This window comes from Neoarius graeffei, chromosome 22, assembly GCF_027579695.1.
Source record: "Neoarius graeffei isolate fNeoGra1 chromosome 22, fNeoGra1.pri, whole genome shotgun sequence".
Taxonomy (NCBI): domain Eukaryota; kingdom Metazoa; phylum Chordata; class Actinopteri; order Siluriformes; family Ariidae; genus Neoarius; species Neoarius graeffei.
Window position 1 is genome coordinate 6,382,163 of NC_083590.1, and position 14,548 is coordinate 6,396,710.

Here is a 14,548-nt window from a genome sequence, read left to right on the forward strand (position 1 = left end):
AATAGGTCCTAACAACCTAGTTTTGTTTAACAACGCATTTTTCTGTTCATTTTGTCTTCCAGAAACCAGTGATTGCCCATTGAAAGGTTACTCTTGCTCATTGTGTTCACTTTTCTATCCATCACAAATTGGCCTTCACAAACATATCAAGAGTTGCCACTATGAGGAAAATATGAACATGCTGAATTCAGAAGAAACTCCAAAATCCACAAGAATCTCTACACATAAGCCAACATGCACTGATACTCACTTTCAGTTTGCAAGAGGTCTTAACAAAGAAATTTACTGCTGCTCGCAGTGTGGAAAGTGTTTTGCTGGACGGTGTCATCTGAGACAACACCAGCGCATTCACACAGGAGAAAGGCCATTTCACTGCTCACAGTGCGGGAAGCGTTTTGCTCGACAGAGTCATCTTCAAGCCCATCAGACCATTCACACAGGAGAGAAACTGTATCCATGCTCGCAGTGCGGGAAACGATTTAATCGAGAGAGTACTCTCCAACGGCACAGACGCATCCACACAGGAGAGAAGCCATATCATTGCTCTGAGTGTGGGAAGAGGTTTACTTACCAGAATGCACTTCAGCGTCATCAGCGTATTCATACTGGAGAAAAGCCCTATGCCTGCTCGGAGTGTGGGAAGAGGTTTACTTACCAGAATGCACTACAACAGCATCAGCGTATGCACACCGGAGTAAAGCCGTACATCTGTTCAGAATGCGGGAAGTGTTTTAGCCAATCAAATTCTCTCCAAATTCATCAGCGCATTCACACAGGAGAGAAGCCGTATCCCTGCTTACAGTGCGGGAAGGTTTTCCTTCAACAGAACAATCTGCAAATACACCAGCGCATCCACACAGGAGAGAGGCCCTTTCACTGTCGACAGTGTGGAAAGACTTTTAATCATGAAAGTACTCTCCAACGGCACCGGCGCACTCACACAGGAGAGAAGCCATATCACTGCTCGCAGTGTGGGAGGACTTTTGCTCGACAGTATCATCTCAAACGGCACGAACAGATTCACACAGGAGAGAAGCCGTATCGGTGCTCACAGTGTGGGAAGCATTTTAATCGAGAGAGTACTCTCCAACGGCACCAGTACACTCACACTGGACAGAAGCTTTACATCTGCTCACAGTGTGGGAAGAGCTTTACACGACAGAGTAATCTCAAAATACACCAGCAAATTCACGCAGGAGAGAGGCAGTAGCGCTGCTCACTGCGTGGGAGGAGTTTCACTCACCAGATACTCCATAAATACACCAGCACATTCATACAGCAGAGAAGCCATACATCCGGGGAAGAGTTTTAGTGACCCAAATTCTCTCCAGAGATATCTAATCATTCACACAGGAGAGAAGCCATATCCCTGCTAACAGCGTTGGAGAGTTTTACTCAGTGAAGGAATCTCCAACATCACCAGAACATTCACCCAGGATAAATAGAGTGTTGCTCTGAAAAATTAAATCAGTCTTCAGACACACCTTCTCAATCCCACAGGAGAAAATCTATGTCACTTTTTGTGTTAGTCATTTGCGTATTTCGTTTTATTCTATCCACATTCATAGGATATGAGCAATTGCACACTTTGATTGGCTACTCTCCTACTAGGCTATCAGCTCATATACTGTGAGTAGAGAAAAACAAAATGGCAAGGCAAGTTTATTTATATAGCACATTTCATACACAGTGGCAGTTCAATGTGCTTTACAGAAGTAAAAGCAAAACAGTAAACAATAGAAAATAAAATTACATAAAATAAATGGGGAAGAAAATTAATAAGAATTAAACAATAGTAGAAATAAAATAAAATGAGATAAAAGTTCAATTTAAAAAAACAGCAGAATAAAATAGAATAAAAGTTAAGTAAAATTTAAAACATGGAGAGACTGTAAAAGTAAAGAGTTTAAAACATGTAGAGATGGCAATATTAATAATTTAGCAGAAAGCATCTGAAAACAGCTTGGTCTTTAGTCTAGATTTGAAGCTGCCAACAGCAGGAGCATTTTTGATGTCCTCTTTGGCGGCGCATGTTGCTGAACCAACTAAAGACGAAATAAAAACTCTACTCGAAAGAAAAACCCAAAAAAATACAAACAAACAAAAAAAGCAGCAACATATGGAATAAAAGCATTTGATGGTAAGAATGTATCTTTATTTTGCAACAATTATTGCATTTTTCACAAATTGCTCCTGTCATTTCACCGGTTTGTTTACATTGTAAGCAGACATGATTTTATCAGATGTTTTGTATAAAATTTTTATTTATCGAATTTGCATTCAATAAAAATAAAAATGCTCTTTCTCAAAATCCAGTGAATGTGTATAGAATAAAACAGTTATTCCACTCAATCTCATCATACATGGATTATAGACAACTCGGTGCTACGTGCCTCGTCAGGTATTGGCTCGTGTACGACTCCATTTCATGGAATAACTGTTAAATATTAATGTGAAAATTAGTTTTGCTAAATTAGTACTATATTAAAAAATATTGTGTTGTCTGTGTGATGTTCTTCCTATATTGCTATATTAGGTTTTTAGACTGATCATACTCTTAGTTGGTGAGCTAGTGAACCAGTATCAGGATGTATTTATTGATGGAGATCGTGATAAAGTATTTCTGTAAGTCGCTCTGGATAAGGGTCTCTGCTACATGCCTTTAATGTATATGTAAATGCTTGTTATTGGTTGAATGGGGAACATTTAATATTTAATGTTTTTATTTAATTTATGTGTGTGTTGTTAAATGGTCTATCCTGCCATGAGACCAAGCTACAGTAATGCCTTTGTGATCAGTTCAGCCAAGGACGCTAATGCTAGTTAAGATAAAAGGTGAGATTTTGCTCTTTCATCTCGTCCCTAAACTACAGTCATGGTGACATAATTATTATTACATCTGTAATGTTAATGAGACCACAATACTGGATGCAGGAAATGACATCCTTAAAGCTGAGAATACTCAATGAGTGTGTCAGTGAGTGAACGACTGGTATTACTCTTTAGGCATGATACTCATTCACTAAAAGAGCATGTTTCCACTTCAGGTGGTCATTGACCACAAAGTATTTCCTTCCAAGTTTTAATAATGGTCCTTATATTTATAACTGTTGGTTTGTCCGATTACTTTTGAGTCTGTGAAAATGGAGGGACGATATTTAAAAATGGCTGTAATTCCTAAACAGTTAATGCAATATTTATGTTAAACTTCTCAAATTAAATCTGAAAGTCTACACTTCAATCACATCTTGATGACTTCATTTCAAATTCATGGTGGTTGAGTACAGAGACAAAATTACAAAAATTGTGTTTCTGTCCAAATACTTATGGACCTGGCTCTAGATCCCAAAACTGTGCTGAAACTGACAGCTGAATTAATATCACAAGAGGCAGTGTGAAGTGGACAGCATGCATCTTGTACACACAAAAATAAGGAAATCTTACAGTATTAGTCAAAAATTCAGACACCCCTTCGAATTCAATGTTTTTTCTTTATTTGTTTTAATTAAAAGTCACGTTATGTTTTAAAGTAATGATGGATGTTGTTTCTCTTTGCTTAGTTGTTCAGTTCTTGACATAATATGGATTACTGCAGGTGTGGTGTGGAATAGGGCCATTTACTTGTTGTATTTTTATTATTTACTGTTTGATCTCAAATGCGGCGGCACGGTGGTGTAGTGGTTAGTGCTGTCACCTCACAGCAAGAAGGTCCTGGGTTCGAGCCCTGTGGCCGGCGAGGGCCTTTCTGTGTGGAGTTTGCATGTTCTCCCCGTGTCCGCGTGGGTTTCCTCCGGGTGCTCCGGTTTCCCCCACAGTCCAAAGACATGCAGGTTAGGTTAACTGGTGACTCTAAATTGACCGTAGGTGTGAGTGTGAATGGTTGTCTGTGTCTATGTGTCAGCCCTGTGATGACCTGGCGACTTGTCCAGGGTGTACCCCGCCTTTCGCCCGTAGTCAGCTGGGATAGGCTCCAGCTTGCCTGTGACCCTGTAGACCAGGATAAAGCGACTAGAGATAATGAGATCTCAAATGCATTAGGAAGGCAAGAAACTCGTCCACTAATTACCTTCTGACGAGGCACATGCGTTAATTGAAAAAGCATTCCAGGTGACTCCCTCATGAAGCTTGTTAAGATAACACCCATAGTGTGCAAAGCATCATCAAGGGAAATGCTGGATACCTTGAAGACTACACAGCAGCTGGTGCAGTGATGCATCAGTAATCCCGCAACACTGTCTTCCTGACCTGGAATCATTTTTCATTAATTGTAAACCCTTCTGCTCCCCCCATGAGTTTGCTTCATTCATTCTGGCCGGTGTTTGCACTTCACCACAGGCCAACGTGCAGAACGCACAGTGCATGCTGACGGACCAGATACTGGGTGTGGAGCAGACTAACCCGGACTCCTTAGTTATTGTCCTCAGTGACTTTAAAAGGTAACCTCAGCCATGAACTACACAAACAGTTTATTAAATGCCCAACCAGGGAGGGAAGATGTTGGATCACTCCTACACTACAGTCAGCAGTGTCTAGCATGCCGTCCCCTGTGCTGCACTGGGCCACTCTAATCACGTCATGGTCCACCTGATTACTGCGTACAGGCAGAAATTAAAGCTTCGGAAACCTGTATATTGGACCTCAAAGAAGTGGAGCAGTGAGGCTGCGTAGGATCTTCAGGCATGCTTGGACTGTACCAACTGGGATGTGTTCAGGACTGCTACCAACAATCTGGATGAGTACACAGAGGTTGTGATGTCCTATATCAGCTTCTGGGAACACACCATTTATTTCAATTACTCCTTTTCCCCTGTTTGGTGAATAGATACCAGTAGATAGGGTAGAATTTTGTAATTTCAGGGTTTTTTTTGTTTGTTTTTTTAGTTACTTAGCAAAAACCTTATTTTGGTGTATGCTTGTGCCTGAAGTATATCCCACCACAGAGTTGCAATTTAAAGTGAGAGAACACCATGTCAATAAAATCTCACTGATAGCAGATACTGAGCATTCAGGGTTTTGGTCTGGTGAGAGGGGGATACAATCTCTCATGTCGCAGCCCAGTCTAGCTTGCCGTAACGTCTTAAAAATGAAAACAAATCACACTGACTCAAGGAAAGAACTATTGGCAGTGAAGACACCGAGTTTGAGACAAAGGAATATGAAATAGACATCTGAATTATTTAGAATGAAAAATATATTTAAGTTGAGAAAAAAGAATCAAAAACTATGAATATGCCAGGTTAAAACAAGCATGTTTTTATTTTCGGTTTAAAAACATCTAATATTCTTACTGTTCTCTCAAACACTACTTGAGGGGTGACGAGAAAAGCATCTTCCACTGGATGACCACATTCTACATGCCTTGCTGAGGAGATAAGTAAAATAAGTTAAAATGGGAAGCTCCACGATGACCTGTTCGAGGACCCCCGTGTGTGTTTAAAATGATATACTACATTTGACTACAATCATTTGTAAACATGGTCTTAGCTTCCACTGCTATGCTGATGACACTCAGCTATATGGTTAAGCCAAAGCACACATCAGAACTAATCATCAGGATCAGCCGTGGCCTGAAGGGTTGCTGGTTTGATTCCCAGGATCGGTAAGAAAAACGTGAAAGAAGTTGAGTGAAAGAACTCCTCCCTCTGTATCATGGCTGAAGTGCCTTTGAGCAAGACATCTAACCCCCAACTGCTCCCTGGGTGCTGTAGCATAGCTGCCCACTGCTCTGGGTGTGTGTACTCATTGCTCATGTGTGTGTTCACTGCTTCTCTTCTAGCTTGAGGAATGTAGAAAGGACTGGCTCACAATTAATACCACATTGTCTACGAAATGAAAACCTCCCTTGTGTCCCTCTATATTCTGAGCAGTGATGCAGCATCTTCTCCTGTTTGAATGTCCTGGTGTTTTTGAAGAGCATGCTTCTTTAAAGCTCTTCCCATTCTGGATCCTGATACAGTTTATTCTTGGTGTGAATGCGTTGGTGTTGGTGGAGAGTACTCTGCTGACTAAAAGCCTTCCCACACTGGGAGCAGTAGTATGGCTTCTCTCCAGTATGAATGCGCAGGTGTTGTTTGAGAGTACCATTCTGATTAAAACTCTTCCCACATTGTGAGCACTGATAAGGTTTCTCTCCCGTGTGAATGCGCTGGTGTGTTTGGAGAGAACTCTGCCGATTAAACGTTTTACCACACTGCGGACAGGGATGCAGCTTTTCTCCTGTGTGAATGCGCGTATGTGATTGTAGAGTTCCGTGTTGAGTAAAACTTCTCCCGCAGTGTGAACAGTGATATGGCTTCTCTCCTGTGTGAATGCGCTGGTGTCGTTTTAGAGTACAGTGGTGGCTGAAGTTCTTCCCACACTGCGAGCAGTGATACGGCTTCTCTCCGGTGTGAATGCGCATATGCGACTGGAGATTCCTCTCCCGGTTAAACCTCTTCCGACACTGCGAGCACTGATACGGTTTCTCTTCTGTGTGAGTGTGCTGGTGCTGTTGGAGGGTACCGTGCTGACTAAAACTCTTTCCACACTCTGAGCAGTAATACGGCTTCTCTCCTGTGTGAACGCGCTGGTGTTGCTGGAGAGAACTTTGTCGAGTAAAAATCTTTCCGCACTCTGTGCAGTGGTATGGTTTCTCTCCTGTGTGGATGTTCTGGTGTGATCGGAAAGTTCCTCTGTCGCTGAAACATTTCCCACACCGGGAGCACTGATATGGCTTTTCTCCTGTGTGGATATGCAGGTGTTTCTTGAGAGTATCTTTATGTCCAAAACTTTTCTCACAGTGTGAGCACTGATACGGCTTTTCTCCCGTGTGAATACGCTTATGCGACCTCAGACTACTTTGGTGGACAAAACTCTTCCCACACTGTGCGCAGTGATGTAGCTTCTCTCCTGTGTGGATACCTTCATGGGCCTTCAGGTCACTCCATGTGGAAAAGCTCTTCTCACAGTGTGAGCAGTCATACGTCTTCTCTCCTGTATGGTGTGATTTACACTGAGGACCATGAACTTCACACTTGTTAATACAGAAGGATTTGCAGAGCTCACAATCTGGAAAAGAGAAAACAAGCAAGCTGATGAACCATTACTGAGAACATTTTTATTTCTTCTTTTGTACTTGTAGGTACCGTCACTGAAATTACAAAACACACACACTCATTTCATGTTTTCCTTCAGGACATTTTTGAATATTCATGGCTGTCTTCAAATAATATGTACAAAATTATTTTATTCATTTAACATTTAAAAAGAAAAGGAAATAACTTATAAATGGACACCAACTGGAACCGGTAAACACTCGCCTGGAAGAGGAGCAGAGTTTATTTTACCCCACATACAGTGAGGAGGGTAAGAGAGACAAAAAGACAATCCCCAAGGATCACTGTTGGCGAATTACAAGAAAAAGTAAAATCTTGGGGTTTCCAAGTCTTCAAAACCACCATCAGACTCCACCTCCATACCTAGAGATTATTTGGAAGGTTTCAGAAAAAAGCCTTTTCTGTTAAGGCCCGGTCCCACTGCACTTACGGATGCAAAGAGGATGTAAAACGTAAAAAAATCTTTGCCATCCGTTGGAAAACGCTATGCATCCGTTGTGTACTCATTGCATACGTGCTTCATACGCTCTATCCATCGAGCATCCGTCCACTGTGATTTCATCCGCGCAAAAAGTTTTGAGCTGCACAAAACTTTTAGAACGGATGAACTTTCCGCCGTGTACGATGTAAATCCGCGACATATACGAGCAACAAACGTTCTATGTCCGTTATCATCCGTTAAACGTCTGCTGTATCCTCTCTGCATCCTCTGGGCATCCTCGCAACTCACATCCGCTGCAGCTGAACACGGAAAGAGGGAGGAAAGATAAGGTACATGAAACGTCTATTCATCGTTAGTAGCACGGAAATAGAAAGGATGTAAACGTATGCATCTCGTATATAAAGTATTCAAAACGGACAAAGCGTTTATATCTGGGATGTATGTCATATATTTAGGATGTCTGGAGTATGTCTAGAGTATGTAGAAGGACACCTAGTTCAGGGCTTGAACGAGTAGGCACGGACTTCCTTTTCTTGCCTGACTGACGCACCATGGTGTTGAAACAAGATGTAGTAGAGATGTATCAATGTAGCCTTCTTCAAAAACGAGATGTAGTAGAGATGTATCGATGTAGCCGCCAGCACGTCTTTCCGCTTTATGCTGACGGCGTGCGTGCTGCATCCCTTTATATCCGCGGAGCAGACGCAATTCATACCCCCCGCATGCGCAGTGAACGGTCTGCATCCGATATACATCCGCGCAACATCCCCTTTGTTTCCGTTAGGCGTACATGATGCATCCCCTTCATCCGCTATGCATCCGCTCTTTCTGCTATGCGTCCGCTTCTCAGTTATCACCGGTAACCCCTTCGGAGCTGTCATCCACTTCCATCCGCTTGGCTTCCTATGAACATGCGTTTAACATCCCCGCTATATACTACCCACGTCCATTCTTTTCCGTTCTGTTTTCGCAAATTTTCGCCAATTTTGTCCATTTCTGGAGCGGATGAAAACGGATAGAGCCACCCCCAAAATTTTGCTCGTCCGCTGTGTCCTTTTTGCATACGTTTTGTGTCCATCGGCCAGTGGGACCGGGCCTTTAGTTAACCAAAAACGTAAGCACCTGAAGTTTGTGAAATGCTACGACAACTTTGACTGGAACGGTGTTCTCTGGTCTGATGGAACAAAAAATGGAGCTTTTTGGCAACACTCACTCGCGGTGGGTTTGGTGTAAAAAGAAGGATGGCGATAACCTGATCCCAACTGTAAAATATGGTGGAAGTAAGAATGGGGAATAAATTTATTTCAATTAAAGGTTAGGGGTTTTTTTTGTTTGTTTAGTGTGAGATGAAGCGACTTAACCAAAAGGTGGATTTTTCTCACCCATTTTTCTAATCTTTACAAGAGATGACAATAACTGTGGCAGGCACTGTATTTATGGTGACATAAAATAAAAATGTTCTGTTACAGTTTACATGTATCTTGTGGTAATCTTACTTGAAAAAGATTTTGTTTAACAGCTGTTTTCAAAAATGTTGAAGAGTAAAAACAAATTAAAAGCAAAGTAAACATTCAACACAAATCAACACCTAGTTGGAGCAAACCTAAGATAAACTGGACACGAGTGTGTCCTGGTGTCTTACACAAATAATCATCATCATCAGGTTCTTCCTCTTTTATAAGCATCTTCTGGAATCCTGCATTTTGCTGTTCCATAGGAGTGATGTGAACCACAGAGATCGATGCGCCACCACCTGAAGTTTCATCATTTAAATCTGAGCACAGACATCTCAAGTAAGTACGAAGTACACAATACAAAAATAACTGACTGATGTGTGACTGGTATTCCTCATCAGACTCAATGTCAAATTATAACTGAGTGATATTTAGACCCATACTTGTCTTACAGAGGTATTCTTCATCTTCAGGTTCTTCCTCTTTTAGAGGCTTCTTTTGGAGTCCTCCATTCATTTGGTCCACAGGGTTGATTTATTTTGCAAAGCTTCATATGTGATCATATGTCATTATACAAGCCTCTGTTTGCACACACTCGCAAATCTATTAAATCAAAAGAAAAATACATATTTAGCATAACCTTTTTTTCCAGAAATTGATCATGATTTCAGCCTTACCTCTTACACAAAGACAAACTTCTTTTCAACTAGCCGAGGAAGTTTGTCAAATTCCTTAAAATAACCAAGATGTTTTAACCCAACAACCGATTAGAAGATCATGAGTTAAAAAAAACCCAAACACAGCCAAGCTGCTGCCACTGCTGGGCCCTTGAGCAAGGCCCTTATTCATCAACTACTCAACTGTTTAAAAAAAATGTGATAAATGTATTTCACTCTGGATGTATTTGGGCCTCTGCAAAAAGTCATAAATGTAAAGATACATCGGGAACTTTTACAAGAATGGACAACTTGTGTTTTTTCACAAAGCCATGGGGGAAGCCATGGCCTAATGGTTAGCGAAGCAGCTTTGGGACCAAAAGGTTACTGGTTTGATTCCCTGGATCAGCTGAAATGCCCTTAAGCAAGGCATCTAACCCCCAACTGCTCCCCAGGCTGCTTTGGGTACGCTCTGTGCCACTCTGGATAAGAGCGTCTGCTAAATACCTGCAATACAATGTAATGTAACGCAGCAAATCACAACAACATCTTTGTCTTCAAGATGTTATGCTGGTATTAACTGCCCAACTTTACTCTACAGATTCCCTCACAACCTCTGAGAAACAGTTGAAAACCCAACCATTTTACTTCTATCAATTTAAAATTAACTACATTACTGTTTCTACAGTGAGTGCAGGGGTGGAGCCAAGGAGTAGGTCAGGGTGGCCATGGCCACCACAGACTAAAGTCTGGCCACCCCACAACACTGCTTTCCAGGCAGAACTTTTTTTGCAAGACCATTCCTTGATGGTCATTGTTGCTATAAGGATACATTTTAGCAATACAACAAATTCAACCAAATGCAACCAAGCAGTTCTCCAAGTCCTTCTCACCAGCTACAACCCGCTTCCTGCAGCCTGAGAGAGAGAGGTCTCGGTAGTGGTGGGCGAAATCTGTGAAACACTGAAATGTTTGAAGCAATTGTAAAGGAAATGTTTCAAGGTTTCAAATCAATCCAACACCCATCTCTTATGGTGACACCTACAGTGGTTCTTGAAAGTTTGTGAACCCTTTAGAATTTTCTATATTTCTGCATAAATATGACCTAAAACATCATCAGATTTTCACACAAGTCCTAAAAGTAGATAAAGAGAACCCAGTTAAACAAATGAGACAAGAATATTATACTTGGTCATTTATTTATTGAGGAAAATGATCCAATATTACATATCTGTGAGTGGCAAAAGTATGTGAACCTCTAGGATTAGCAGTTAATTTGAAGGTGAAATTAGAGTCAGGTGTTTTCAAACAGTGGGATGACAATCAGGTGTGAGTGGGCACCCTGTTTTATTTAAAGAACAGGGATCTATCAAAGTCTGATCTTCACAACACATGTTTGTGGAAGTGTGTCATGGCATGAACAAAGGAAATTTCTGAGGACCTCAGAAAAAGCGTTGTTGATGCTCATCAGGCTGGAAAAGGTTACAAAACCATCTCTAAAGAGTTTGGACTCCACCAATCCACAGTCAGACAGACTGGGTACGAATGGAGGAAATTCAAGACCATTGTTACCCTCCCCAGGAGTGGTCGACCAACAAAGATCACTCCAAGAGCAAGGCATATAATAGTCAGTGATGTCACAAAGGACCCCAGGGTAACTTCTAAGCAACTGAAGGCTTCTCTCACATTGGCTAATGTTAATGTTCATGAGTCCACCATTAGGAGAACACTGAACAACAATGGTGTGCATGGCAGGGTTGCAAGAAGAAAACCACTGCTCCAAAAAGAACATTGCTGCTCGTCTGCAGTTTACTAAAGATCACGTGGACAAGCCAGAAGGCTATTGGAAAAATGTTTTGTGGACAGATGAGACCAAAATAGAACTTTTTGGTTTAAATGAGAAGTGTTATGTTTGGAGAAAGGAAAACACTGCATTCCAGCATAAGAACCTTATCCCATCTGTGAAACATGGTGGTGGTAGTATCATGGTTTGGGCCTGTTTTGCTGCATCTGGGCCAGGACGACTTTCCATCATTGATGGAACAATGAATTCTGAATTATACCAGTGAATTCTAAAGGAAAATGTCAGGACATCTGTCCATGAACTGAATCTCAAGAGAAGGTGGGTCATGCAGCAAGACAACGCCCTTAAGCACACAAGTTGTTTTACCAAAGAATGGTTAAAGAAGAATAAAGTTAATGTTTTGGAATGACCAAGTCAACGTCCTGACCTTAATCCAATCGAAATGTTGTGGAAGGACCTGAAGCAAGCAGTTCATGTGAAGAAACCCACCAACATCCCAGAGTTGAAGCTGTTCTGTACGGAGGAATGGGCTAAAATTCCTCCAAGCCGGTGTGCAGGACTGATCAACAGTTACCGCAAATGTTTAGTTGCAGTTATTGCTGCACAAGGGGGTCACACCAGATACTGAAAGCAAAGGTTCACATACTTTTGCCACTCACAGATATGTAATACTGGATCATTTTCCTCAAGAAATAAATTACCAAGTATAATATTTTTGTCTCATTTGTTTAACTGGGTTCTCTTTATCTACTTTTAGGACTTGTGTGAAAATCTGATTATGTTTTAGGTCCTATTTATGCAGAAATATAGAAAATTCTAAAAGGTTCACAAACTTTCAAGCACCTTTACTTGCTACTTTTGCACATCTTGATAATGCAATTCTATGAAACAAATCAGACAAGGGTTGCCAAATTCTAAATTCTTATAATTCTGGTGGGTTATGCTAAGCTATCAAAACATATTTTGGAGAAATCAACAAACAGAAAAGTTTTCAGATCGTCACAGGCCTTATTCACATCCAATGGCTGATCTAGCATCACACTATTGTACAGCAAATTGGGACTTCAATGAAGTGTGTTTTATTAAATATTTCTCTTTTCTGTTATGTTTATTAACATCTGTGAGGCCAAGACATGGACAGCACAGTGGGGTAATGGTTCGCACTGTTGTTAAGACCAACAACAATAGCAAGACTGCGAAAGGTCGCCATTTTTAAGTGACGAGAAGCAGCAGCTGTACAAACGCGAAGTCATCCATTATTGTTGTTGTTGCTGCAATGTTTGCGCCAAGGTTTATGCAAACCCAGCGACGTAACTGACGTATACAGCGACGTGGATTCCCTTAGCACCCCAAGCTATGGAAAAGCAAACTGGTTCTCAGCTGGCTCGCAAGTTGAGCGAGTTGTGAACCAGCCTTGGAACTGATTTGGTGGAAAAGGGGTATAAATGGACTTTGAAGCACTGGGCCCTTTAATGTGCTTTCTTTGTTGAACATGTTTTATCTACAGCAGAATGAAGTTCCAGTGAACAAAGCTAATTGCGTTTATTGAAAATGAAGGAACAACATTTCACGTTGGCAGTGCTGGGTCTCAAACTCCCAACCCTTCACTCACTAACTAACCAAGCACCTTAATCTGTTGAGCTGCCATTACCTCTCTGCATTCTAATTTAGCAGATGCTCTTATCCAGAGCAACACACAACATACCCAAAGCAGCCACCTGGTGAGCAGGTGCCTTGCTCAAATGTACATCAGCCATTCCTGCTGGTCTAGGGACTCAAACCAGTGACCTTTTGGTCCCAAAGCTGCTTCTCTAACCATTAGGCCATGGTTTCCCCCAGCAGCAGCAGCAGATGTGGCTTAAAAGTGCGAGTCTCACACTCAGTGCAGGCAGATACAACAAAATCAACATGATCACACTCGATATCTTGTAGAACATCAACCGGCTGAGCTGAGATGGTTCTAATTCAGCATAAATGTAACTATAACCACATACAAGGATGAGAGTTTTCCGCTTTTCGGTGGATTTCCGCTTTTTCTGAGTAAAAATCGACCTTTTTATATCATGCCAAATCCGTTGAGAATTTTTTTTTCATTTATTGAGGGGGGTTGGGGTATGTTCCTTCGTGATACTCAAGCGTAATTCATTCCTACGATGATGTTACTTGTTTACATTTTCGCCATCTTTAGTCTCACTAAGTCTCATGGTAGAATACTTATCTACAATGTAATTGGCCAAAACATCAATGGCGAGAGCATGATAGCCAATCATAACAGTTCTTACAAAAGTACCCACATCCGTTAGATTAGACCACGTAAAAACACAGGAGCAGCTTGCCAATGAAAGAAAAAGATAGAACTCGATGCCAACGGCATCGATGGGGATGCCTCCGCCCGGTAGACTACACGCCTTATTAAGTTGTGATTTGGGGATGGACAGTTGACCTCACAGTAATCTTGACCTGGTGAAATTACTTGTATCAGCCTTGGAGATACTGTGTTCACAAGGTTTTCGGACAGACATTTGACCTCACGGTGACCTTGACCTTAGACCTTTTGATCTCAAAATCTAATCAGTTTATCTTTGTCCCCAAATGCACAAATGGTGAAAGTTTGGTGAAATTCCTTTCATCTGCCTTGGAGATATTGTGTTCACAAGGTTTGCAGACAGACATTTGACCTCACAGCGACCTTGAGCTTAGACCTTTTGATCTCAAAATCTAATCAGTTCATGTTTGTCCCAAAGCGCACAAATGGTGAAAGTTTGGTGAAATTCCTTTCATTAGCCTTTGAGATATTGCGTTCACAAGGTTTCGGAACGGACGCACAACCCGAAAACATAATGCCTCCTGCACCTTACGGTGGTGAAGGCATAAAAAGAGAGGACTGACAAGCTTTTGTCTTTGGCCAAAAAGCTGAAGAAGAAGTCGAAATGATCAAATGAAAATGAGAAGTGACTGTGAACTATAAATAATTGTATGAAGTGTACACAGACATTATCCCATAAACTTAGCATTCGTTTGATTTAATACATTGAACATGTATATGATGGTCAGTAAATCTGAATTAATGCTGACAGTTTTGAAAACTTAAATATTTC

The 14,548-nt window shown here is 41.3% G+C and overlaps 2 protein-coding genes across 7 annotated transcripts in view; one reads left to right on the forward strand and one right to left on the reverse strand.

The window, feature by feature from the left end:
- LOC132870562 (histone-lysine N-methyltransferase PRDM9-like) overlaps nucleotides 1-3,481 on the forward strand; it is a 29,668-nt gene extending 26,187 nt beyond the window's left edge. For all 6 annotated transcript variants that reach the window (XM_060904247.1, XM_060904249.1, XM_060904246.1 and 3 more), the window contains one exon: nucleotides 63-3,481. In XM_060904247.1, the coding sequence (XP_060760230.1) occupies nucleotides 63-1,210 (1,148 nt within the window). In that variant the 3' untranslated portion in view covers nucleotides 1,211-3,481. The remainder of the gene's footprint in view (nucleotides 1-62) is intronic.
- Nucleotides 3,482-5,230: 1,749 nt separating this feature from the next.
- Nucleotides 5,231-14,548, reverse strand: part of LOC132870266 (zinc finger protein 208-like) — a 63,346-nt gene continuing 54,028 nt past the window's right edge. Inside the window, exons 12-14 of the mRNA XM_060903906.1 lie at nucleotides 9,443-9,526; nucleotides 9,179-9,310; nucleotides 5,231-7,047 (exon numbers count right to left, since the gene is read on the reverse strand). Coding sequence (XP_060759889.1) covers nucleotides 5,924-7,047; nucleotides 9,179-9,310; nucleotides 9,443-9,526 — 1,340 coding nt within the window. The 3' untranslated portion in view covers nucleotides 5,231-5,923. The remainder of the gene's footprint in view (nucleotides 7,048-9,178; nucleotides 9,311-9,442; nucleotides 9,527-14,548) is intronic.